This window comes from Anopheles funestus, chromosome 2RL (genome assembly GCF_943734845.2).
Source record: "Anopheles funestus chromosome 2RL, idAnoFuneDA-416_04, whole genome shotgun sequence".
NCBI classification, from domain to species: Eukaryota; Metazoa; Arthropoda; class Insecta; order Diptera; family Culicidae; genus Anopheles; species Anopheles funestus.
This window is the reverse complement of record NC_064598.1, coordinates 35,727,761-35,754,100: the sequence shown is the minus strand read 5'-3', so window position 1 is coordinate 35,754,100 and position 26,340 is coordinate 35,727,761. Positions and strand designations below refer to the sequence as shown.

At 43.3% G+C, this 26,340-nt stretch overlaps 4 protein-coding genes across 16 annotated transcripts in view; 2 read left to right on the top strand and 2 right to left on the bottom strand.

The window, feature by feature from the left end:
* The window catches only part of LOC125774675 (ras GTPase-activating protein 1), a 44,633-nt gene that overhangs the window by 4,339 nt on the left and 13,954 nt on the right, over window positions 1-26,340 (bottom strand). Inside the window, exons 1-4 of one of the 3 annotated variants that reach the window (XM_049444829.1) lie at window positions 2,160-2,418; window positions 1,323-1,724; window positions 1,099-1,218; window positions 27-1,012 (exon numbers count right to left, since the gene is read on the bottom strand). In XM_049444829.1, coding sequence (XP_049300786.1) covers window positions 27-1,012; window positions 1,099-1,218; window positions 1,323-1,494 — 1,278 coding nt within the window. In that variant the 5' untranslated portion in view covers window positions 1,495-1,724; window positions 2,160-2,418. Of the gene's footprint in view, window positions 1-26; window positions 1,013-1,098; window positions 1,219-1,322; window positions 1,731-2,159; window positions 2,419-26,340 lie in introns of those variants that run through there. The other 2 variants (XM_049444828.1, XM_049444830.1) reach the window with 2 other exon arrangements.
* LOC125774735 (iron-sulfur cluster assembly 1 homolog, mitochondrial) lies at window positions 2,818-3,973 on the bottom strand. Its single transcript, XM_049444909.1, has 6 exons — window positions 3,907-3,973; window positions 3,706-3,833; window positions 3,561-3,614; window positions 3,415-3,490; window positions 3,179-3,253; window positions 2,818-3,116 (listed from the first exon to the last, which is right to left on the bottom strand). Exons 2-6 carry the CDS (start codon window positions 3,787-3,789, stop codon window positions 3,013-3,015), a joined length of 393 nt encoding a protein of 130 aa, XP_049300866.1. The 5' UTR covers window positions 3,790-3,833; window positions 3,907-3,973; the 3' UTR covers window positions 2,818-3,012.
* LOC125774705 (protein prenyltransferase alpha subunit repeat-containing protein 1) lies at window positions 4,245-7,094 on the top strand. Its single transcript, XM_049444875.1, has 3 exons — window positions 4,245-4,556; window positions 5,269-5,741; window positions 5,832-7,094. Exons 1-3 carry the CDS (start codon window positions 4,474-4,476, stop codon window positions 6,632-6,634), a joined length of 1,359 nt encoding a protein of 452 aa, XP_049300832.1. The 5' UTR covers window positions 4,245-4,473; the 3' UTR covers window positions 6,635-7,094.
* LOC125774682 (GRAM domain-containing protein 2B-like) overlaps window positions 7,328-26,340 on the top strand; it is a 31,737-nt gene continuing 12,724 nt past the window's right edge. The window contains exons 1-3 of one of the 11 annotated variants that reach the window (XM_049444848.1): window positions 7,328-7,654; window positions 12,856-12,939; window positions 20,266-21,107. In XM_049444848.1, the coding sequence (XP_049300805.1) occupies window positions 20,446-21,107 (662 nt within the window). In that variant the 5' untranslated portion in view covers window positions 7,328-7,654; window positions 12,856-12,939; window positions 20,266-20,445. Of the gene's footprint in view, window positions 7,655-10,670; window positions 11,721-12,855; window positions 12,940-13,700; window positions 14,696-15,652; window positions 17,589-18,772; window positions 21,108-26,340 lie in introns of those variants that run through there. The other 10 variants (XM_049444849.1, XM_049444851.1, XM_049444850.1 and 7 more) reach the window with 10 other exon arrangements.

Genomic DNA, 26,340 nt, shown 5'->3' with positions numbered 1-26,340 from the left:
TCGACGGTCACTTTATTTTTGCTTACCTGATACAAATAAGCGCACGAAAGATCGATCAAACCCTTCGGCTTTGTTTTCTTCGGATTGTCGTAGAAGCACAGGTGCGTTTCGGAACCCTCCACAAGCAGGGCGAAGAACAGCTGCTTCCATTTGGCCGTTTTGTCCGATTTCTTCAACAAATAGCCATGATGCTTGATGCCCTTGGTCTTTTTCAGCATGTTCTGATCGCGACACTCGCGCAACGTTGCATAAATCTTTTCCGCCGCGCTGGCCAAATTTGTCGGAGGATGGTACTCCGGTTGGCTGCCATTAATGACCGGGTGCATCAGCGTGTGCCCCTCTACGATTTGCTCCTTCCGGTACCGATTAATTACCGCATCGAGACACTCGAACGTACGACCACCCATCAGGTACCGTACACCTTTCTTCTCGATACGGAACCGCTGGATCTGATTGTTGATGTGAAAGAAGAGCGAGTAATCACCCGGTGAATTATCGCTCGGACGCACCAGAAAGCTACCCGGTCCGGCCTTCACCAACATATCGACTGCCTCGTTCTTGGTGCACGTTGGGTGGAACCATGGAAACACGGTATTTGGATCGATGGCGGGATCAAGATCCTCTACCAGCTCGCGAAAGATCATACCCTGTTCGCCGGTTCTGTGTGCCGTCACCCACAACCACCCGTCACCCATGTCGTTGTGCACGAAGAAGATATCACCCTTCTGGAACGTCAGCTCATCCGTATCGGGCATCTTGGTGTACGGCAGGATGGCCACAACGCGCTTCTTATCGTTGACTGGTTCCGGCGGTGGTACGGGCTGCACGAGCCGTTCCCGTTTGAGCAAATCGCTACACGAGGTGTAGTAACCGACTAGATCACTAAGCGAGAAAAACTGCCGACCACCGATGTAAAAGTCACCGCACACTGCCGTAATGCGGAAATGATTGATACCGGTGCGTCCGAGGTAGCTCAGCACGTACGATCCCGGTTTGCGGTCACTTTCGCGAACTACGTTTGTGCGTTAGGAAGAAACACGACCGAAAAAGAATTATTGATCTCGAGCACTTCGATATACTGTTGCTAAACGAGCTTACCCAAATAACTGCCCAGTTTGGTGGTCGATTTCAGTCGCTGCTCAGCACTGTATCGATCGAGTCGCCCATGATACCATTCACTCTCCGGTGGAGCAGTAATGGCCGGACGGTCGAATGCACCTGTGCAACCCAACGAAACGCAAAAAAAAGAATCAAGATTGGGAGAAAAAACAGCAAATACCGAAAAAAGAAAGTTAACTGAGCGCTAATCATGCTTCACATACCGTTCAGCGTTGCTGGACCATCGAACTCGTCCTGATCCAGTTCCTGGGCAATATCGGCCAGATCAATGCCACCACCGTCTTCTGAACCAGTGGACGGTGAACCGAGCTTATCACGATGGAAACCACCACCGAGCGCTCCACCGCTACTACTTAACCGCATCATGTCACCCATGCTTTTTCGTTGTGCGTATTCAACGTTGTTTACTCCCTCTGTTCTCACGCTGTTTCCCTTCTGCTCCTTTCTGCTTCAATCAAACTTTCAGTACACAAATTCGTACGCAATCGTTTTCTCACACGTTTCCTTTGTTTGCACCGCCTCAGCAAGCGCAACGGAACGCAGCAACAGTAGCAGCTAGTGCATTACACTGGTGCACAGCACACGATGACGATTTTGCAACGGCACTGCAACTGGAAAGAAAAGAAGAGCAACAAACCACATAGAAATAGGATAAAGAAGGTGCAGGTCTGCGGTACTAAAACATAGTCGGCAGGAGATCGTTTTGATGCGTGTCGCCCTTTTTCGCGGAACAAACTGCTCCGCAGGGGGTGTGTACCAGTGTGGGCAAGAGTAGAAAGAGGCAAGGCAAAACAAAATACAAAGCATATTTGGAAAGGCTACTATAGCTAGCCCCTTGGGTAATGCACACGCACGTCGCGACACACATGTGAAAAACACATAAGTTCTTCTTGCCTCGGTGCTGTATTGGGCAAATGGAAATGGATATGTTTTTCCCCCTCCGCACACCTGCCCATGATTTCTTCCGCATCGACTGCGTGCTGATAAAAGGAAAAGAATGGACAGCCGCTGTTGTATTTGATAATATTTCAATCACTCACAGTCACTACTCCCATCCAAAAGGACGACCGATTAGCAGCGACACTCTACGCTAACACTACGGCATGCTATACCATTGTATGCGAACGGTACGGCGATACGGTTTTCACACCAGTTTTCCACGATTTCAGTCACTTTTTCGGCCAATTTTCACTATGATTAACTCAACTTTTCCTCCCGTGCGATAGTGATGATTAATCCATCGAGGAGAGCGAGAAATTGAACACAAGAAAAGAAGAAAAAACCTTTCATCTCGGGAGAAAATCTGCTGCGCTCTCTTTCTCTCGCGATTGTTTACATGCGTGTTGATGGTATCCGGTTGATTACTTTACCAGACGATTGCAAAAATCAAGTGGATAAACAGCTGGAAAATTATTTCCAATTTCTTTTGCATTAGTTTGCATTTTCCTAATCTGATATTAGGAGTTATCCATGCAGTATCAGTGATAGTTATTACGCCAAAATCCAAACGGAAAGTGATAGATAAATAATCTGCGCTATTCACAGAGAGCTCCATTTGTGCCGTATTCGGTTCAGTTTTAAATTCATATTGGTTCGCGGTTGAAAACAAAATATAACATTCTTTCTTGTCCTTGCCGTTTCAAAACCGACCGGTCGAGTTACTCTTCTTATCACACACCAACTGAAGCAGAACAATACTTTCAAATTATCAACACATCTAATTTATTACACTCAAAATAGCGCTACTAAGCTAATGTATGTTATGTACAGGACAAAGTGGTTTAACTCAAACTAGATTTTACAAATTTAAAATAACAGTCCCCACAAGAAGGGGATTTTAGCACAGCGAAGCAAGCCGCAGTACGCCGTACTATTTCGTACTATGTTCTTCATTTACATGCTGAAAGATTCACCACACCCGCACGTACCCTTAATGTTGGGATTATTAAATACAAATTCCGATGAGAGCTCCGTTTCGACATAATCCATCTCCGTGCCTAAAACGAAAAATGATGCAATAGTAAATTTGCTCGTATCACACAAATGTTGCATCGACTACCTAAAAGAGATAATTGTGCTTTCTTGTCGATAAGCACTTTCACACCATCCTGTATGACTTCTTCATCCATTTTGTCTGAAAGTAAATAAACGTTGGAAAAATTAGTACGACTACCGTTCACTCGCGGGAAATGTCATGCATCGCAGCATGACTATCATATGCGGTTTGTTTTGGTTTTATGTAATCAACACCAAATGCGGGCAATGGTGATTTCGCACATAAAACACACTACGAACCTTTTGTTGAAGCGTAATCCAGCGTGTAGGACAATCCATTACATCCTCGTTGTCGTACACCAACCTTTAGGCCAATCTAAAAGCGGAAAAATAAAACAAAACTTACTGCACAGCACGATAAAGGGATCTTTGTTTGTTTTACTTACGAATTCATTTTTGCCTTCTAACAATTGCTTTATCCTGTTCACTGCTGCCGGTGTCTGTTCCATTTTGAAGAAAAATAATATAATTTACAATGAAACACTAGGCCTGATGTGTCCAAACCAGATAAAATGGATCGATAAAACTTACCAGAGATAGTGCTGCTCTCATAGGAAGCAGCTTCCGATGCTTTACAGCACGTACTGTGGCTGTTGCCACTATTTTTGATGCCATTTGCTACAGAAATTTACTGTGGTTGTCACGAAAGAACGTTTTCCCTACAAGAATTGAGATGCAATTGGGATGTTATTCGTGTTTTGAACACAATTTCACAACTATTTTCCTCCCTACCGCACGTACACACCACGATTTTGAAATATCGAATGCAACTTTTTGACAATCGCTTTTGACAGCTGATTCTTGTTTATTATTTTTGTTGCGCAAATTGTGTGCGTTTTTTCACGGTTTTGCATCAATCTTTTTAAATAAAATTTCCCTTTCAAATTCTTATCTATAGCATAAGACTGGAATCCTTTCAAAACGTGTAATGCCAGAGGATATTATTGGGAAAGCCTTCGAAATTTCCATTGATAATTTTGAAAATCTGTTGTTTGCCTCCTTCAAAAAGAGAGACAGCTAAACAATAACAAAGCGCCTCTCACTCTTTCTCTCTCGCTCACAAAACGAGCGATCTGTCATTCTGCGAAGAGCGAGATTGTTTTGCTAACCCCGAGAATCATCCGAACCGTATATAAAAGGCAACAAGATGTTCATTGATGCTTGATTTTCATCTGAGGACGATCTATTCCCGTCGCAAAAACGCGGTGCAAACAGTTTCACGGTGCTCGTGCGTGAATCCGCGAACAATAGCGCGAGAAAATCAGTGTTTTTTCCGACTTCACCCACCCGATCGCCGATATGGGACAGGATGATGAGGATACCGCCTTCAGCGAGAAGATTATCAACGAGATCGATGCCGTTTTCATGCGCGATCCGGATTTGTAAGTATTCCGCTATCCCGGGTGTCCTCATTGACCCGTGAATTCCGTAGTTCTTTTCGGTAGGCGAAAAGAACAACGCCAACCTGGCTGGGAAGAGCATCCGCGATGCGAGAAGAGATCGTGCCTTTCGTTGCAAGATGATTACGGAAAGTGGAGCATCGCTGTAGCCGTACATGATCAACGGCATTGATCGCGTGCAAGAGGTCAAATAAATTAAGCGAAGAATTAAAAGAAAGGAACGCAGTTGGTTCGAGCGATATTTGCGCGTGATTTCGAATGCTTTCCGGGACACTGGCAGCTTTTCCACTATTTGAAAGCACTCCAACGAGATCGTGGTGTGTCCTTGCAGAGTTTGGGTTTGGATTTTTCCCCCCAACCAAAGTTCCCCATCGTTTATCGCACGAAAGGTGTCTTGGCCTTGAAAGGCCACAAAACAAAAGCACAAAGAGCGAGTACAGTGCTGATAGGTGGTTCTGCAAAACGATCTGTTTGCGCGCTCGTGGTACAACAGCACGATTGTCGCACGGGCGTACATTTGATTGAAAGTAATTCCGCATAATTGGTGGCAGCAATTTATTTTGATTAAGATGAAACTCCAGCCCCTTTCGGGGCTCGTAGCCATGTGCCCTGTTCGTAAATAACTCTCCCTTTCATTTCCATCGCGTATTGTAATGTATTGCTCTTTTCCATTTTTTTCTTGCTATCTTTGTAGAGTTGGATTTGAAATCATACCGATGCCACTGAATCAAAACAAGTCCCCGGTAATCCATGTGGAGCATAACCTCGGATTGCAATCGTGGTGCATCGAGTGTGTGTACACCTATGCGCATCGTTTGATTTTGCAATACCGTAACGAGTGGCTGTCATCGAATGCACTTCCGGTTGGCTGCGGGTCAGTCGCTTGGAATGTGTCGGACAAGGGCAAACTCAGTGGTGGAGGAGCAAGTGGTCTGGGGCCCGCTAATAATGCTAGTAATGGTGCAAATGTTCCGATCATTAAGTACCTAAATTGTGCAATACTGATCAACCCGGATGTGGCCACTTTTTGGAATTTGCGACGGCAGCTGTTTGCAAAGAATCGCTTGGACATCGCAAAAGAATTCCATTTCTCAACCCTCGTTCTTAGCAAAAAACCCAAATCGAATGAAGCTTTCGCATACAGACGATGGTTGTACCTGTTTCAAAGTGAGTAACCGTGGCCACCAGCATGTGGAAAATAGCATCCACCAATGTGACGCACGTAGGCTAATTGTCACACATCTTCTCTTCTTTCAGGTTCCGATGCCATCGATTGGGCGTTCGAGATAAGCTTGTGTGAAAAATGTGCGGACAAGAGCAATACCAACTATCACGCCTGGTGCCACCGGCAGTGGGTGCTCATGAAAGCGCCCAATCTCCTCAAGTACGAGGTGTACAAGACGGAAAAGTTTATTCGCAAACACATCCACGACTACAGCTGCTACAACCATCGGCAGTTTGTGCTGACGCAGATGTTCGAAATGTGCTACTACGATGAGGAAGACGACGGTTCCGAAGACATTGCGGAACAACCAACCGGGGACGGTTTACCGGCTGGACGTAGTCGCAAGTATAATGCTCTCTGCGCACTGATCGAAACTCTCACCGGTGGCACGGCACCGTCACCCACCGACGATATCACGGTGAACAATCTCCTTCGCTACCTGCTACCTGCCATTACCAAAGAGCACGAACTGAATCAGCTCCGTGTGCGAACCTTCCTGTACTGTTTGAATCTGGCCGCACACGATCTGCGTCTGTGCAGCGAGCTGAGCACCCTGTACAGTGTTTCCCAAGCGCTCGAAAACCATCGTAAGTTTATGGTTAAGTTTCTCATCGACCGGCTACGGGTTGGGTCCGGCTGGCTTTTAAACACATCGGCCGCCATCTACGCCAACCCGGGCGGATGCCAACAACCACTGTCGAAAGTAACGCGGCTCGATGCAGATGCGAGCGAGTTTCTGCAAGCGCTGAAAGCGAACGAACTCCGCCGAACACACGATGATCCCCGGCACGGCCAATGGTGCAAATTGTTTCTCGGTATCACACCGGAGCAATAAGCGGGTTTTCCGCTGCTGCTGTTGCTGGTGGGAACCGTGCAAGGAAAGCAAATCGAATTCGCTTCGTTCTTGTTCCTAGTCAGTGCTGCTTTTTTCCGCTATCATAAAACCGAGCCTGCTGATACCCTCATATCCATGCCGGTTCTTCGTTATCCTTGCCCTCCTCAATTGCATATGTATGTATGTGTGATAACGATGTTAAGTTTTCGATGAGAGTTTATGAGGATTTGTTTTAATTTCTACTGCAAAAGAAGACAACGTTCTTGTTAAAATCCCTTTTGCCCAATCAAAACTTTGAACTGTTGGACAGTTTTTTGCAGCGCGCTGAGTTGTCGTCGCTTCACCCTTCATCCACGTTTATCGACGCTGCTCATACGCACAAGGCTCGATTTCGTCAAACCGTAGTGAATTTTACCACCTTAACAATCAATAAATCAAATGATTTTTCAAGTATAACAAATTAATGTTTTTTTTTTTATTTTAGTTTTTTTAATTCATGTTTTTCCCTTGTTTTAAAACTGTGCAATAAAACAACTTGCCTAACCGCTACGTAAGCTCTCTCATTCCACATGTTCTCTTTCGTCCGTCCGCTCTCTCGCTCTCAAAAACAAAATGTGCAACAGTGTTTGCGCGTGTGTGCGTGTTGCACAAGAGATCAAGCAGTTTTTCCGAGGTATCGCACGTACATCGGATGTTGTCTGTCAAAGTTTCTGTTGTGACAGAGTGTAAAATCGAAAATTTTCAATGAAAATATGTACCCCCATGTGTGTGTCCATCCGCCGGTAACGTGCCAAAGTCCTTTCTGGCCGCTGACGTAAGGACGTAAAAGGGGGTCGGGACCATTTCCGTTTTGAGTGTGAAAATAGAAAAAGCAACAAACAGCACATACAGCCGTCCGTGCCCCCCGTGGTAGATGTCTCTGTTCGGATGGGGAGAGGGTGAAGTTTGGTGTACGGAAAACAGGGTGTAGGTTTGCAATCGCCGCGGTTGATTTGCCGATTTGCATAGAAAAGTGCTGCAGTAAGTATTTATCGCTTTGCGAAAAGGACGCCGTAAATAAAAGTGACGCGAACGTGGCACACAGTGGTGGATGGGGTTTAGTAACTTTCCTTCGCGAAGGGAGACGTGTTTAGTGTTTGTGATGTTTTTCTTTTATCATTTTCTTACGCGTAGATTCGCGTTACCATGGTAACTGCAACTGTAATTACTAATGAAAAGTTTGTGAAAATAGGGTTGGTTTTTCATAGCCGCACTAGTAGTGCGTAGTATTGAGCACATTCCTCCTCCCAAAAACCAAAAATTGTTTGTTTTTGCAACCTTCAGTAAAGCTGTTGTTTACGCGTACACTGTTACCAGCAAAAACACTCACTCACACCAGCACAGTTAGTGGGGTGAGTTGGGCGAGGAGGTATCCCAAGCAAAAAGTTTCGACTTGTCAAGAGCAAATGACAGAACGTCTCCCTCTAAAAAATATTCCGTGCCTGCTCGCACTGACACTGAGCAAAAGTCGGTCAGAAAGCTCGAGTCGTGTCTGATGATTTTTCTCTTGCCGTTCGCTTCTCTTGCGTTATGCCCTCTTGCTCGTACTCACGCTCGTTCTACCGTCGATACAAAAGTGTACAATCCGCGCGGTTGTCAGACTGCTCCAAACACCAACAACACCAACAAATGCATTGGTTTACAACAACAAATCGAAGCTATCCGAGTTGTTCGCGGGATCGTATACAGAATCGCTGATGAATCGCTGTACATTTGTTTTCCTAATTTTAATCATTATTATTAACATAATTATTAGTTCATATTATGAGAGGCGAATGCACCAAGACATCATACAAAAATAAAACAACAGCTCATGCTCATGTGTCCAAGCTGTTGCTGTTTTCTACCACGATTTTGTTATGAGCTGATAGACGTTTTGGGCGATGGAATCCGATTTGATTATAGGACCGTGAAATAAAGAACCACCAAAGTACTAGTTCGTCATATGCTCACACTGCAGAATTATCCCAACATTTGTATCATGCGTATACGTCGTATCATATGCATGGAAGCATATGCATGGTGATCCCAATGATTCAAACGATATTTTATCTTAAGGAATGTATGCATGACTTGTCGTTCAGACCCATCGTCAAATGATCAACGGATGAAATAATGCGCAAACTATGTGTGACAAGACGTTCTGACGAACGTTGTGGAATAATAGTCATAATAGACTGAATAATAAAAATAAAACAACTTTGGAATTGATTGTTAATTGTAATAATAACACACAGCTATGATGTGTTAACGTAGCTATGTTTATGTTTCATAGCATATTTTTGAACACGTTACAGCTTTCTTCGTGTTGTGAAAGATAAATAGCTGTATCAGTTTAATATGTCTAATAATTCTATTTGCATTTCTCTTAATACAAATCGATTGCGTGGCTGGTGTTCCACGAAGCATTCTTCTAATGCTTGTCTTTGCCGGCAAGAGTTGCTGATCACAACATTTCATTTGCCATCGATCCTTTCATTCAATTGCTCATTGCATTGGATTGCATTGCACCAGCTAAGCCCGTGAGCCAAACTGTTTCTGTAGGATGCGACCGTAGCGACACTTCCTGGAAAACTAATATTAAGTGCAAAACATATCACAACACAGTTGAACGTATCATGGAACACATGGAACACTCTCTAGCGTTCTCTTCTTACCAGCAATCGATGCCGTTCGAAAGATGCTCAGGCACTTTAAATAAAAGGCGCGTGTAGAAATTGAAACGCAATGAAACATTTAACAGTGCACTGTACATGAATGTACTTCGCGACATCTGTAATGATCCTATTCGGTATCAAGCAAGAGCCAAGAATATGTACGATTGATAATGTTCTGGTATGGCTTTGCATATTAGATGTCACGAAAGCCTACGAAAAAAGGAATGTTTATTTTAACAACAAACCCATACATAATTCAACAAATATCATTGTAAAATCCTCAAAATAAAGCTACGTAAAAACGGTCCGTGTGCGAGGATCACCATTCTATGTTGAAAAATAAAAACACTCGTACAAAATACACCAACCTAAAAATCATTATTGCTCAGATCAGTGCACAACATTTTGATGCATCGCGCACGAACCATCACCAACAATAGAACCATAACAGAACAGCTGATAGTATTTCGTTCGAGGCACTGCACGTAGAACAAAACCTGGTCCGTATCAATCCTTTTGGCGCCAAATTGTTGGTACCATCGGTTCGCGGACGCTTGAAACACCACGGTAAATTGCCTCCAAATGTAAGTCTGGGATCGATTCCCGATATTTCCTACCATTATTACTATCTTTGCAGAAAACACACATGGGCGAGCTGGCAATATCACTCCAGTATATGACTATCATACTTACCCTTGCGCACATCGCGCGAGGATACCCTAACCATGAAATAATAGTACGGTCTAAATCCTATACCACTAGTCAAAACGAAACAAACCGACAAGCCACAGGCAGAACGAACGAACGAACGCGATGCAAGACACACCAGCGCAGAACAGAACTCGCGAATCGAACAAATACTAGAATTAGCAGGAGCAAGCAAGAGAAAAAAAAGACGGTCGATCGCCACACATAAAAAAAATAATGTGGCAACGGCTGTGACAAGCTTTTTTGCTTTAATTTTGAAATTGAGCTTTTTGCTAGACATCCGCACGATGACAGCAAAAATCCTGCAGTCCTCCTGCTGTTTGTACGAGACTGACTGATTGTCGGAACAAATAGCGGAAAACGTTTCGGTATACGAAACATAGGTCGAAATTTATGCCGAAGTTCATTCAAAACGTCCGATTGGGTATGTTGTCTGTCAACGCAAAGAAAATCGACCGCTATAACATGAGCTGTGTAGAGTTAACCCTTAAAGCGAATGATTACATCATAGCAGTGCGCTATGGGTGTGAAAGAGATGATAGCGGGCAGGGAAAAACAACCCCAATTATAGTCCTTGAGCTGCCTTGCATAAATCGTTCGATTCTGTAACAACAACAAAAAACATCATTTAGTTCCTCTTGGGCATACGGTTGCAAAAAGGTTGTTTTCGATTATGGTTCGATTTACGACTTTATTTTCCAACCAGAGAAGCACACACAAATTTTGCACATTCACACAACTACACACATAACCGCGTACACATTCCGTAGCAAATGTTGGATAGAAGAACGAATGGCACACATGCGTGTTGTGGTACGCCGGTAAGGAAAAAATACATTTCCACCGTTCGACAATATATCCTTTTCCCGAAACCGAGAGAAGAACCGAGTTTTTGGGGTGGAAAATCGCTTACTTAAAGAGAGAGAGAGAGAGAGAGAGAGAGAGAAGGAAAGAGAGCGAACAGGATGATCATGAAACCATTTGCCAGTCCAGGATACGACGGTGCTGTGGATGGGTGCTAGTGGATAAAATTCACAGTCTTCCACCTGCATTTCTGGAGGTGTGTTGTAGGTAGCGCGCTTTGGTGAAGAACACATTTTCCAGCGTCGGTGTAAATCAGTCGTGGGTCCCCGGGTACAACCCCACAAGTCCTTGAAAGTTGACGAAACACCTTCACAGAGTGTCAAACCATTGCAGACAAAAGAGATCCAACGTTTGTGGGGTTTTGGTTGCAAACTGAGCCATTACCACCATCACTGTTACGGATGAGAACCGGGTCCAAGGGCCCCCTTCCGCCACACTCTGCAAAGCGTTGTCAATCGTTCGATGGTAGTGTGATCGATAACCTGTGCGGATACTAAGTGCTGCCATGCCATGTGTACCAGCTGCATTACAAACGTTACAATGAACTGTCCGGCACCACCCGTCCGTAGTTTGCCCGTGCGAAGGCGGAACATTACCGGGCATTGAGGCGTGGTGGTGTGGTAGGCGATCGTTTTAGCCGGAACGAGTCGCTAGTGGCATTGGGGTCGGTAGTAGTGGCCAGCAGTAGTGATGTGATTGCCGGATGCGAGACCGGTTCTTCGGATCCTTTACGTTTTCTTTTCCTGCTGACTCGGAATATACCAACGGTTCGGGGGAAAAATGCTGCGGAAAAATCGTAGCCTGGCCGATCTGAAGGGGTATGTGTGTGTGTGTCCGTGTGTCTATATGAGCGTCTGTGCCTGCTTCTTCTTTCTTTTTTTTCCTCCTCTTCATCTACTGCTTCTCAGTTTATCACCATGCCTTCAAATCATCTCTCAAAATGGGCTACACAGGCTCTTACAGCTTCACTGGAGAATTTTGCTCCTGCTGCTCACAGAGCACCAGGACCATGGTTGTCATCCTGACAGTTGCCAGTGTTCTCCGTAGTAGCCCTCCCCCACCTTCCCCCATTAGTTTGCCCTTCACCTCTGGCCCCATTCCCTCTCCGATATGGCTTTAAGCATAATGTTCATATTTTGTTACATAATTGGAGTACACATTTATTTCATTGATTTTCCACACCTGCCACAACCCACCCCCACGAATTGGCCCCCAAAAGAGATTGTCGGGTTATTTTATGAAGCACAAACCCGTACGCATTAAAAGCTCTCCCCCACACCTCTTGAATGTAGGCAATCCAATGTTTCGACGCTTGATTTGATAATCTTTTTTTGGATTCTGGTGAGTATTTCCATTATTCCCTAGTACCGCGAAGTGTACATGCACGCCCACCCCTATCAAATCCTGGTTTTCCTTGCGTTATTTGGCGTCTAGTGTGAAGCTGATGTGTCAAAATCTGGTGCCGATTATGCTGACACACGCGAGAGAAGCATCACTTCCCAATGTTTCGCTGAGCCGTACAAGAGAGGATGCAATAACACTTTCCAATGTTAATAACGCCTGTCTGACTCCTAAACAAACCAATAAATGGCGATGTTGAAAAAAAAAATCACTCCGAACTCCATCACGTTACATTCAAAATTCGTGTTATAGTAGGAAAAAATATTTTTAAGTTTTTCGGATAAAAACATCCCAAAAGATTATTAAGGCATGATAACCTTCCAAACCCTTCCACCTACATCATTAGATAGTCACGATCGCACATTCACATACACAGCGACCATATAACCCATGCGAAGTTCCTTCGAAGGGTAGATTTTAGTGCTAGAAACTGCAACAACAAAAACACCCCCAGAACACACTACTCCACCGTCCTGAGAAAACAGAAGTGGAGAAGTGGAGGTTGGCTTACCCCTTTTACCGTTTTCACTCCCCTCCCACTGCTCGTTCCAGATCGCCCCGCAAGGGCTTAGCGAAAACGTTCCATGCCAAGGGCGGAATTGTTGCAGCCGAATGTGCTCGCCTGGACATTGAAGGGTAAGTTGCTGCCCACTGCCTTTCTGCCAATTTCTTTCTTGATGTTTTTTGTCGAAAGAGGGGGGGAAGAAAAACCCTCCCCGTTTTAGTAACGAATCGCTTGTTGCCAAAGAACACAAGAACTGCATGTTTGTACTGCCGAATAATTGTGTAACAAAGTCCAAAACAAAAAACCTGTTTTCTTTTCCATTATCTTGTCGTGCGCTGTTATAGAATAGAAAGTATCGAGCTAGGAGCTATTTTATTATGCAAATACTTTTAAAAAAACATCTCATCTGACACACAACACACAGACGACACGCGCACACACACAAACAACGAAATGTGTGGTAGTTGTGTATAAATGTTTTTTTGCATGAACTGATAATGTACATCTTAAGCTGCAAATCGAACACATTGATTATATTTCTTCTCTGCAAATTCTTCATCTGCACACACACATCTGTCTCTCATCCAGCGGTCCATTCATCTTGTCGTATTGTTTATCCAATTTCCTTCTTTGATTTTTCTTTTACTTCTCATCGAATAAGTTTTCTTTTAGCACTTTTAATATTTAACATTTATTTCACATATTTCACTCAACGAAACGATCAATACAAAAAAGGGGAGGAACATTGGAACGAGAAATATAAAAACAAAAATACTGTCAAGTGATGTCGTACTCGAACAGTCGAATTATGAAGTTTTGTAGTCGAACAATCTGTAAAACTCCTGTAAAAGGTTTGATTATTGATGAGAACTTCTATATCTATTAATTTTATGGGAAGAATGCAACTTTTCAATGAAAAAAAGGTATAAAATCACCAATTAAAACCAAAACCTCAAGATAAGCTTATTAAGCCAATATACAGCCAATGCAAAGCTTAATAGCAAAAGCACAAAAAGAAAAAAATCTTCAACCATTTGTTTTCACTGACAGATAAACAGATCGAAGAAGGCACAGAAGTGATTTTAAATTCCGTGTCAATAATACTGCAATCGTCCCTGCAGGTGACCTTCGGCCTGCAATTTGAACGTTAGCCAAAAACTACAAACGCCTTTAAAAGCAAAAAAGAATCCAAATCCCGCATTTTGATGGTGTACTTGTGTTTCTCGTTGCGGATCATGAATATTGAATTCTCTAACTTTCGTGCCCAAAAAGGTAAAAAAACAACAACATGGAAATCTCTTCTGCCTCACCGATGGGGTCCACACCAGAGCTGATTCTGAAGCAATAATCCTTTTACCTTTTCCTACATACATTGTATATTCGCAATCTCGTTTTGGAAAATAATCACTCGCTAAGGGTCTGAGATTTTTATTGATTCTAAAAATACGAGGAAAAAGAAACAAATTGATCAACCTGTTGACCAAGTGGGCTGAAACACACCATGTGTGTTACCCACTGCTCCATTGATAAGATAGGCGGATTGTGCGTTTTTTTTTCACTTTATAACTACGGAACAGGTGTTTCTGGAGCACTTTTTTTTATTGCCTCCTGATGGTAACGAACCAAATGGTCACGTCTAAGCGAATCGAACGTCAAAGTGTGTGGTTTTTTTTTATTTGCAGATCAAAACACCTGCACCTAATTTATTACGATTGACGACACACGTTGCGTGGGCAGTCTGTGCAGTTCATTTCACGCATCCTGACACGAATTTCCTGGCCGGTTGCGTACACAAATCAAGTAAAAGCTGAAGATTAAATTTCGTGCGTTTATTTCCCCGTTTAAAAAAAATCGTGATCAAGTGTTTGTTGATCTTCTCCACTTGTGGTAATGAGCGGAATAATTAACAGCGACACTGTGCGAGTATTTTTGTGCGAAAGAAAGCCAGTTATGCGCCCGTGTGTGACAACCTTCACCCGGCACTTTGGCCCCGATCAGCAAAACCCGGAGCCCGACATTTTAATCACAATGTGTGTGACATTTGTGCGAGGAGTCGTAAGACTCTTTTCGCTTGTTTTCGGCGACACAATGGAAGTGATGCTGGCAGCCATTATGCAGCGACAGGAGGGTTTGTTAATGAAGGGTGTTTCTTCTTTAAGATCCAAGCAACCTACATTAGCAAAATGGCGCTGTCGGTTCAGTGAACAAGTGCAAATGTAGTAGGTGCCGCGTGCTGTTTGCGACGATAATTAGCAAAGCTTAAATAACGATGATTATTAATCGGCTGTATCGCTTATCTTGCACAACTTGCTATCGGTTGGGTGGATCGGTTCGGGGTCGGTTGTTTTGAGGGTAGGTAGCAATGATTGCCCTGCCATTGCAAGCAGACAAACACCATCAAAACTACACGGTACTGAAACACGGTCTGGAAAGGCACTTTTTACGTGGGGGGTAGTTGAAAGGGCGGTTGTTTTGGGGGGTTGCTATTTGTTAAGCATTAGACGCATGTGTACGCGTACACTGGATGTTGTTACACATACCTTCTCACTACCGGTTGCTTTTGTTTGGTTGCGTGAGAAAGAGAGTAAAGAAAGAGAGCACTATTTTTCAACAAACAAGGGGGTGATTTACTCTCTTCCTGTCAGTGCGAATGTGCGAAACTTTCAAAGAGATTAACCCTCACAGAAGAAAGAAGGGGTAAGTTTAAAAAGAGGATGTTTTTGTTTTTTGGTTGTTTTTGTTTGGTACAAACATAAATGGACATTAAACAAATTCTCTTCGAAAAAGATTATTTACACATGATCGTTTTCGGTAAGTTGCACAACTTTTTCCCGTTTTCTATTTAATTGAAGTCTCATAATCCAAAGAAAGCACCTCAACATAAAACTGCGAACGATCAGCTCATTCTCTCGCTCTCTCTCTCTCTCACTCTCTTCCAATCCGGTCTCAACCGCAACGCACACTACGATGTGTGATCCAACAAAACCTTTATCCCCCAAAGCGGAGTCTCCCGACCCAACCAACCAACCCAATCTTTTCGTTCAAGCGGCGTAAGTAACGTACGTGGCCAATCTGCACAAAACCACCAGAACCACCAGTGTTGAGGGCAGGCAAATTACAGTTTGGTAAATATTTACAACTCGTACTTCACATCGCCCGACGAGGGGTTGAAATGAAGAATACAAGAAGCACATCCGTCTTCGCTGGCGCGCGCTTACATACGAACAGGCAACCAAAAAAAAAAAATCCCCAATCGGACACTGACGTGAATCCATTCCTCGGATCCAACAAGCGCCACCAAAGTGTGTGGCAAATTTTTCCTTGCCTTTATTCACGCATTGATCGTCGCAGTTGTTGGAGGGTTTTTCGCAAGTTGCTCACCAATCTTTGTGAGCTTGTAGCGAGGAAAAAGTCATTCTCTCGCGTGATCGCGTTTTTCCCGATTAGATCTTTGGCACAGAACGCACAGAAAGGGTTCGCGTGGTGCAGTGTTCAGGTATTCAGCATCCCGTATTTCTCTCCACGGAGCACGGAATGATCGCTAATAAAGTGTCACGTGTATTTGTGTATGTGTGTGTGCGTGTAAAGAGTGGATCATTGTTTTACCAGCATATGATCGTGAACGCGGATCACTCTTGCGATGGATTAGCGCTTGACAAGTACACCTTCAACCTTAACGGAGTGGTGCCACAAACGTTCAAGTGGATGGTTTTGGTTTCTTGTGTGGAATAATTTGTGTGTGCTAAAACGGTGCGAAAGTTTCATCCAGTGCGTGTTGTCGTTTGCAAAACCGGTGCTCGGGACAGTGTTGATTAGTTAGTTGAATCGGCGCTCCTTTTTCATTTTGCCACAGCTTAAAACACTTGCCCAACAAACGAGGCTGATTTTTATCAACTCTCACTAATGAATGGGGGTACACCTTGTATCGAGGGTTGGAGAAATGGGAAGCTTCGCAAGTGACGCAATTGCGACGAATTGCTAATTAACACGCACACGCTGCGCTGTTTTAATATGTCGCGCAGGTTTGCTTCAAACAGTGCTTTGTGCTGTTGTGTTTTCATTTTTCCGCATGTGTTGTCGGTGTGTTTTGTGGTCAAAAAATGCGCTCCTATAAATATGGTTCCGGTAGGTTTGCAAAAAAAAAGAAAAAGAAAACGCAAAGGAAAAATGATGTTTATCGACTTCGTTTGTGTGCGTTTTTTTTTTGCAAATCTAATCTTTTTGAACGCAACGCCTCGGTGTCAGAGCATTAAACATCACATCGGAATCGCAAAAACAGAAAGAAAAACGTGCCTTATTTTTAGCATTGCCGTTGTAGTGCCCATCAGGCAGCACAGTTCAGGCATGCCTTACGGTGAAGCAAAGAAGCGAAAGAGTGGAAGAACATACAAACATTAATATCATTTTCATGCGCAACGTGTTGGACGTGGAGGCTTGGACGACGTGGTGATTTTTGGGGTGGAATACGTTAATGTGGAGCAGCATCCCCCAACCACTGCGCGAGAGAGAGAGGGTGTGAGGGTGTAGTTTGCAGTTTCCACACACACGCACGCACACACGCACACCACGTTCGAAAAAGAGGAGTTTTTTTTGCGTTATTCGATGTACAGAGAAAGTGGTTAAGAAATGAGCCTCCCGTACGCGAAGATGGTGGAGAAATGAAGTAGCTGTGCCATTTTTATGTCGCTCCGGATGCTGTTTGTGAATCGTCATTCAGGTCGTGCTGGTCTCCGTGGAAAGTGTGCATGGTTGAACGTGCATGGTTGGGGCTTGTGGCACCGTAAGCTTATTCAACGTGACAATTTTTGTGCAGTGTTGTGCTTCTTTACAGTGCCTATAGCCGTGTTTCGAAATACATTTCTAGTGGCTATCTTAGGAGTTTTTTTTTTGTATTGCTATAGCTTATCAGATCTCTTCAAGTATCTCTTGTGATTTTTATCACCTTTTTTTGGGCGATTAACTCAGTAACTTTCTGATGACGTTACTAGCTTGTTAGAATTCGATTAAGAATAGGTTAGTTTAGGAAAGGTTTCATATCTTCAACACACAAGTGGTTGCTTGTGCCTAGCCTGCAACTGTTTTAAACAGACACAATGACTTCAGTGATGAATACGAAATATAAGTGAACAAGTGTGGATACAAGTGTTTTGTTAAGCTTGACAAATAAAACAACGTTTTTTACAAAAAAAGGTCTAAAAAAGTAATTGCATACGGATACAGGCATCGCAAGCTAAAACAAAGACGAAATTCTATGGAAAGTTGAAAACACACTTGCGTTGAAGTTATTGCAGGCTCTAGAACAAGTGCAATATAGAAGCTAAATTACGTTGACACGATATTTTGGCAAGCTGATCAAAGATGTTTATTCATCAGCATCTTTCGCCACGTTGTACAGGAGAATAGTCAAATCTTCATGGTACAGACTGTTGAAAAAGGCTTTTGAGAAGTTTTATATTTCCAGAGTTCCTATTCCCGAATGTTCGTCAGTTAAGATAACCATTATTTCGGGGCTCCAAAGTACTCACTTAAGGCTATTCCTTGAGAGCTGGGCTGAGAACTTACCCTGACATTTCTCTGGCTTTCCTAGACTTTAAATATCCGCAGCGAAATAGTTTGTCAGTCCTATGAACAGTAGTGATGGGTAAATCTTCAATTTTCCTGGAGTCGGAGTAATACGGCTCCGAGACATGCCGGAGGTGGGTTTATTTAACTCAGACAATAACCGAACTTGAATCCGCAGTTTATATCGGGGATTATTCCGGAGTATTCCAGTACCAACTCCGGAGTAATTCGGAGTCAATTCCGGAGTTATTACTCCGGAGTTACTCCGGATTAATCACGAGTAATTGCTCCGGAGTATTCTCCGGTTTTCATACGTCGGAGTTGGAGTGGATTCATGAATTCATGATTCGTGGATTCATGAATCCACTCCGAAGTTCCCACCACTAATGTACAGAGATACGGTTTCGATGGGATTTCATACCCGTTCCAGTCGTGTAGTACTGGTGTCGTTACCAAATACACCTCCATAGCCGTGTTGCTAATACATGCTAAATCTATTAGGATCATTATAATTTTTCACTGTAACGATCGTACAGCAATTAATCACAGCAGTCGCAAAATGCCGTCTGGTTTGATTTACTGACCAGATCCGCATCATTAGTCCAGCGTTGTGGATGATAATTATGAAAGACATTTTATTTCCCCACCTTAAATAAAGAGGAGCAAAAAATAGCATCCTACCAGCGTTGGGATTACCGCCTTGGAAACTCCAATGATACACACACACACACACACTTACACCCTTTGTCCACTGCCTTGGGTAATAGGGTTTGCGGTGCTGCTGTTATGACTCCATGTCATATATCTATAATTGTTGTAACTCCATTTAATTGCTAGACAACCGTCCGCCCAAAGGCTTGTTTTGTGTGCTGACGCTTGATACAGGTTTTAGCCTCCCCCAAAAGGTGCAAGTCGTACCAAAAACCGGATGCAACAATCATCCGTATCAGCGTATACAGCGTATGTGTGCTTGATTGGCAACCATCGTCGTGTGCGGATGTGTATTGGGTTAGCGTATGACCATTTTCTTGTGCACGAAAGAAACAAACAGAGTAAAAAGGGTGATAAAAAGTCCGCAATGATTAAAACAAGCAACATGCCCTTACCGGCATAAGCCGCGGTTAATTCACATTCACTAACACACGGAACTAGCTGGTGTTGGTGGTAGTACGCAACACGATCAGCTGACAAGCAAACTGACGTGTATCCGATTTTCCCAATTAGCGAACGACTAACAGCAGCAAGCGCAGCAGAACCGTGCGTTATCAACGATCACCGTTGTGGATACGAGATTGGGTTGGAGGAAAAGTTTCGCTTGTTTATATACTTGAAGAAAAAAATGCATGTGATACAGAGTAGTTGATGAAGAATTCAAACGATTTAATTACGGTAATATATTACGTGGAAAATATTTGTCTGGCATTTATGCTTCAGGTTGAATCATAATAGTTTAAACACGTAATTTTGATGGATTGATTGAACTTAAAATCAAATCCAGTACAATATTTGAGTTACGAACTATTTGAGTACGATCTAACGTTAAGTACACTTTTGATATTATTACATCAATGATTCACCCGCAAATTCTTTTTAATTGCAATAGAATTTCTTTCGTGAATCATTTCTATTGAATATCTACCGAAAACAACACGTCCTGCTGTGTGATATTTAAGGTTGTGATATTTAAGGCGTTGTATACATTAATAGCTGCTAAAAGAACGCAAACATTATGATCGTCACTAGCGATCATTCCTCTTCGCTTGATGCGTGTAATTTATCGTCGTAACAACACTCGTCCCGTCTGCAAATACCAATAAATGACGTAGATCTGCGTCATTTTCGTTGGTACGGCCAAAACTTAATGTCTCAGTTTACGTTGGATTAATTTCGTGTAGCTTTAGTTTAGTATGCCTGCTGTCTCCCGCCCGAAACGTTCCGTGTGCTGAAGCGCTGAAATGGTTTTAATGAACTGAACTGAATGCAACTAGAAAGGTGTTGTGTGGTAAAGTGTTGAATGCGCGCGCGCGCACGTGTTTGTGTGTTTGGTTTAAGAATCTGCGAACTGAAACATCCCAATGCCGGCCGCTGCGGCGATGGTTTCGATGTCGAGCGAACCGTCATACTACGACGGACCGAAAAAAAGTTCCGGCAAATTTCTGACCCACTTTGCGCGCCGATTGCGCATCGGCAAAGGTTCGAAATCGAAACCGTCCGCCAGTGTGAACGGACTGATAGAGATGGACTCGGAGGAGGATCGACACGGTGGCGATACGGAAGAGATTGTGATACTGCGCCATGCACCGGACGAGATACTGACCGGTGGTAGTTCCGGTGCCGAATCGTCCACGATGGTGTTGGTGGTACCGGCTGCGGCCGTTGTGACAGCACCATCCTTCAAGCGGGGCCACTCGTTCCGCCAGAGCCTGAGCTATCTGCTCAAGCGCAACCGGCCAAAGCTGACGGAACGGTCCTGCACCAGTGATAGCGACGTGGTACACGAACTGGACGAAGATACGGCCAATGTACGCACGTCCAAACGGCCCGTGCTGGATGCCTTCCTGCCGGAGCAAATACCCGCCAAACGACACAGCACCGGTGACATCTTTAACGAGGATCTGGACGCTAATATACGTGCCCAGGGGTTAGCTGCGACCGGTGGACGGCATCGGCGCGTACATTCGGATACTACCAGTTACGGACATACGGACAAGACGAGTTCCAAGGCTGGACAACACAAGTGAGTGCTTCAATGCTTATCTTTCTACCGATGTGCTTCTTCCCCATAACCCGCTTTTCGTGTACGTCCCCGCCGGCGGTGTCCCACGAGAACTGTCTGTTTCACTTGTGCCCTTCGAGGCAGGATTGTAGTTATGTGATGACCTTTGTTGTTTAGTTTTTTTGCATAATACCCTTTTGCAGTTGTCACCGAGAGGCAATTGAACGAAGGAGCAATGTTTCACTTAAACCTACTTAGTGACGCTCGGAAGCAGCCTCTTTACCAGTGATTTGACAATCGTGAGGTAGCGAAGCGAAAGACAGTCGGTGGCAATGGGTCTTTCCGCTCGTAACGCCCACCATATTGGTGGCGATTGACAGAGTCGCCAGCAGCCGTCTGGCATGTGGCGTTCCAGTTCCAAATGGCGAATCTTTCGTGTTCCGTTGCCTGTCGCATTCTAACCCACTAACTGTTCTCTACCCAGCACCGCCTTTATCGCTTTGACCTTTACCTTTAGATCTTGCGGATGCCAGCGTCATCAATCTTGTTGTACACTGCGAATATAAACGAAGTTCTCACTTGTGACGTGCGGCCACGACTTGCCGAGTTCCGTGTTCATTGGACGCCCTTTTATAACATTATTAGAATAGAGCTAATGAAAGCTTTATTTATTCCATTTCGAAACACTTTCATTCACAACATTGTCATTAATCATTTAACCTTTTTTTTAGTTTAATCTTTATATTGTGCGTAGATTACAACGTAAAACTCGTGTATATATTAGTAGTTGTTTGAATGTTTTTGATATTTCACATTTTTTCACATAAGTAGTGTAGTGTAGAAGTAACTAATTAGAGCATAAAAAATTAACCAATAACTTGGGGAGCAATTAATTAATATGGAAACCTTTCTACCTCACACAAAGTGAAATGGAAATGAGATCAACAACTGTGAGCTACGAGGGCCTAGGTAGCGATTCTTGCGAGGGAGTGCTTATAAAAATAGACTTCTAATGGATTAGACGGGTGGGAGAGTTATCGAGAGCATAACGAGTATGCTTAAGGGCAAGCATACGAAACCGGGACCTAGGTTGGTCGTCGTACCTATGCCACACCTCATCCTCGCCGCAAAAAAACATAATGGATGAATAAGCAAAAGAACTTCGTTGCCCACTTTCCAGGTCAAGGTCAGCCGGGTACGGTCGGTAGGTGATTGATATTGGATTTTTTGTTTGATCTCTCCCTGCTTCTTTGCCGTACGCCCACATTTAGGGGGATTTGGTGAGTGTGTGTATGTTGATGTTTTTTTACTCGAAATATGTTTCACTTTTTACATTCCCAATGGCGGTGTTTTTGGTTCATTACCACAGGAGGCAAACTTTAACCTTTCGTATCTCGAAACAATAGCGTCCTCAGGGTTATAGATGAAAAAAGATTCTGAAGTATGGTATGAACATTAAAAAATTTATTCCAATGAAGCTTGAAGTTAATGAGTTTCGAATCATTTTTGAAACTTTGAAAGGAGTTACCTTTAGGTAGTAATATTCCGATATTTTTCCCAATCACGAGTCTCATATGGCAGGCAATTTTACAACTGTCATATCTTAGTTTGAACGATCTACTAAGCTATTGGGATATTTAAAACGATCAGTACAACAACTGTATTACTTTCTTGACGGTTCGTTAAGAGTTAAAAAAGCAATTTCGCACCTGTAAACCAGTTCTAAAGAAACGTGTTCACGCTTTGTTCCATTTCGGGACAGGTGCATACGTCATCTGTATTCAACTCTCTTGTTCTCTTCTTTACGTTCAGCCACCGTTAAGCAACGAAGCACCGAAATGTCGGAAAGGGCAAAGCATATGTACGCGCTTATATGTGTTACAGGCGCGATTGTTCCGGCCATTCGCACTTCCATCGGTTTTCCTTTCTTGGTTCCACTTCAGTGCCAACGGTTTCAACCTTCCCCCCCAGTAACGTACCGAGATAGTGGCCCATTACAATCTACCAAAAAGTGATGATCGTTTTCTGTTACTTTTTCCAACCGTTAGCAAGCAAGCAGGTCTTCTAACGGATGTTTCTATACTCGCAACGACAGAACACATTGGAATAATTCAATTTTAGTAGCCAAAACAAAAACAAAACAAAATGGTAAAAGAAAACACGGAACAAGCTGACAAGATCGTCATCGAATCAACTCGACGCGAAGAAGAATTGATAACGGCAGTAAATTATATTTTTAATCTCAGTAAACGTTAAGAGCAAAAAAATGCTGTTTTGCAAAATGAAGAAAAAAAAATCGTCTGCCACTGTCCGACATCTGGTAACGAGGTCAAATGTGTAAAAAAGTCGTTGTCCTGTGCGTGTTTGCGATGAAGTCGAGCAATCGAGAAAAGATCGTGCTAACGGATGAACGTGGTCCAGCCGGACGATTGCTTTCTAGATCGGGGGCAAAAACGCGTTTTGTGTTTCGCCTGGGGAACGAAAAAATGCCAAATTTCCGGCTGTGCACAAATATTGGCATAGCTCTTTTCATCGTCATTTCAATGGTGTTGAAAACAAAAATCGATTAACAAACCATCATGCGAAGTTCCCCTTTTCACCGTGCCGTTATTCCGTTAATAGCCTTTTTAACGTCTCTTTTCCACCTAATTTGGCGATTTTTTGGTTTTGTGTTTGTGTGGAGTTCGCTTCGAGCAACACTGACTGAACGCAGAAAACGCAGGTGTTTGGATGATTTTTAATGTTTATTTCCGTTTAAATGCTTTAGTTGAATTATATTGCTTTAAAGCAATCAATAAATGTACTAATGAGATTACACTTTAATTTGCGGGGAAATTGATAAGGCTGACACGTGTTAATGGCTTTATCATTAACAATCCAAAATAAACTAATTTTAAAGGCAGCAAAATTAAAAGCTGAATTGACAGTGATCTGTTCCCATTTTGTATACACTAAGAGGGGCGTTTGTATACTACCACATCCATCGATCGTACGACGATCCTCCCGTACGATCCACCCTGTGCATGATGAAGGGTGCTGTTGTCCGTTAAAGTCGTTAGTTTTTTTTGTCATTTCGCGAACATATTTTCCTCGCAACCTATCAAACATACCACGATCTGTACGAGAGGTCGGCGTGTGAATGTATGTGTAGTTCATCCATCCCGATCGGAATTAAACTTTTATTTACCTTTTCACACACCACAACCGACGGAAGGAACATGGTGCAAAGGGTGGAAAACCCACTTGTGCTGACTTCATTGATGTAGGTTTTTCTTTTTTGTTCAACCCTCTACCCCTACATCTGTCCCCTTGTCATGTGCTGAGAGAGAGACACACACACACAAAATATAGGGATGAAACCCGAGCAATGAGTATGAGCATGTGTGCGGGAAGAGACAATGGGAAAGCGCAGATAATGAGAGAAAACGCACAGAAGAATGCGCGAAAGCACACGGCCAGAACGGTACTACTACCATGGCTGTTGTGCTGGTGCACGGTATAACCGTGCACAACTACTATTATCACTACCCTATACTGCTACATTACCCATTGTCCATTGCCACTAGCCGGGTAGGTTAGGCACGCCGGAAAGATCGCGGACCGCCATTGTTAAGCGTACCGTCCGGCCGGTCGTTTGCATTCGCTTTCCGGTTCTCGTACAGATTACGCGCACGTTTTGACGACGGTTTTTGGTGTTGATTGATGTTGGTTTCCGTAACCGGTTAAAGTTAGTGTTTAATTTTGAGGAAGAAACAAGCAAAGTTCCGCGATAAAGGAACCACGATAAATCAGATTACTGATGACATTTTCGTGATATTGAGCGATGCTAAATATTGAGTAGTGACTTTTGACACATAGTGTGTTACGGTGTTCGATCCTAATATCATTTTAATATTATTGAGCGTATCAGTCGTATGCGTAAAAGCAATCAAAATGCGAAAAAAAAACAATACACAGTCAGCAAATTTCCATAAAAATAAAGTGCTATTCTTAAATTCGGATCAGATGAGAGAATACCTGAGTTGCGAATTGAAAATGTGCAGTGAAGTGATGGGAAAAGTGTCTTAAAACTTTTTTTTTCGGGGCAATACAATCAGAGCAAATGCAAATCGAAAGTAGATAGAGGGTGAAGGCTAAAGATGGTTACATCTCTGATCCCAGAAATGCATTGTGCAATCGTGACATAACCCTCCATCGATGTATTGTGGGAACTCTGATAAGCGTTTCCATATTCCTCATTCCCCATCGTGGAAATTGAATGTTATGCTACTGAGCTCTAGCACCTCATCATCATCCTGTTACGTTAGCTCAATATCAATATTTTAAACTTGATTTTTGTGTTATTTTTCTGACATACAACTGACAGTTAAGTACACGAAAACAAAAAAAAACACACACACAACCTCTGCAAAATTTGCACACGTGCAAATACGCCAATACGGCCTTGGTGTAAGCTGTTTTAAAAACATTTTGATTGAAAACACCAAACCAATAACTCTGGTTGGGCATTTTCCATCGTACGAAGCGATGGTGTTGAACAAACGATGTGGTTCCTGCTTCCTATTCAGCACGATTATTGAATGGTGGAGTAGAGTTTTTAGTTTGCCTTATGTTTTTTTTTTTGTTGTTCGCTCCACCATCTCACCATCATCGGTCGGTACCATCGATTTCATAATACGCCATGGTTGGATGGTCGCCATGTTGCTGCAATGTGCATCCAATGTTTACGGAGGTTTGCACAAATGCGTTTGCCTATCGCAAGTTTTCGGCCCGTACCCGGGTTTTGCAGGAAACAGGGTAAAATGATGAACGACAAGTGTCGATTGAAACGCCGGCTTGTGTCGGCCGGTGGCCGGTCATCGGCACCAACTAGTCGCCAGCATGGCGTCAATACCACAGTGATGACGATTAAATGTAAAGCAAGCGAAAAAAAACAACCAATAGCCCAACACACGGAAAAGGTCCCATTTGTTGGTGGTTCAACGCAAAATATATGTACACCGAGCCACTGAGTGGAGGTCGATAATGGGAAGGAGGTTATCACAAAACCAGGCATCTTTATACCGCTGTTTCATACACTCTTTGAAGTCTACGATGGTGCGTATTTGTTTCGGAAATGAAGCTGGGAAGGAACCAAATTGCAAAGCCCTTCCGTCCTAAACAGTAGAATATTGCCACGTTGAGGTTGTGCCATGTTGATATGGTAACAGTGGCACGCTCTCAGAAGATAAATTCTCCAGATAACAGAGTTTGT

What these genes read in the sequence shown, in the direction of transcription:
- LOC125774705 (XM_049444875.1), top strand. Translation starts at nt 4,474, where the DNA reads ATGGGACAGGATGATGAGGATACCGCCTTCAGCGAGAAGATTATCAAC. An exon ending in TTCATGCGCGATCCGGATTT is followed by an intron (nt 4,557 to 5,268) that starts GTAAGTATTCCG and finishes CTATCTTTGTAG; the next exon opens with AGTTGGATTTGAAATCATAC. An exon ending in ATGGTTGTACCTGTTTCAAA is followed by an intron (nt 5,742 to 5,831) that starts GTGAGTAACCGT and finishes CTCTTCTTTCAG; the next exon opens with GTTCCGATGCCATCGATTGG.
- LOC125774735 (XM_049444909.1), bottom strand. Translation starts at nt 3,789, where the DNA reads ATGGCATCAAAAATAGTGGCAACAGCCACAGTACGTGCTGTAAAGCAT. An exon ending in TAGAAGGCAAAAATGAATTC is followed by an intron (nt 3,491 to 3,560) that starts GTAAGTAAAACA and finishes TTCCGCTTTTAG; the next exon opens with ATTGGCCTAAAGGTTGGTGT. An exon ending in AGCACAATTATCTCTTTTAG is followed by an intron (nt 3,117 to 3,178) that starts GTAGTCGATGCA and finishes TTTTCGTTTTAG; the next exon opens with GCACGGAGATGGATTATGTC.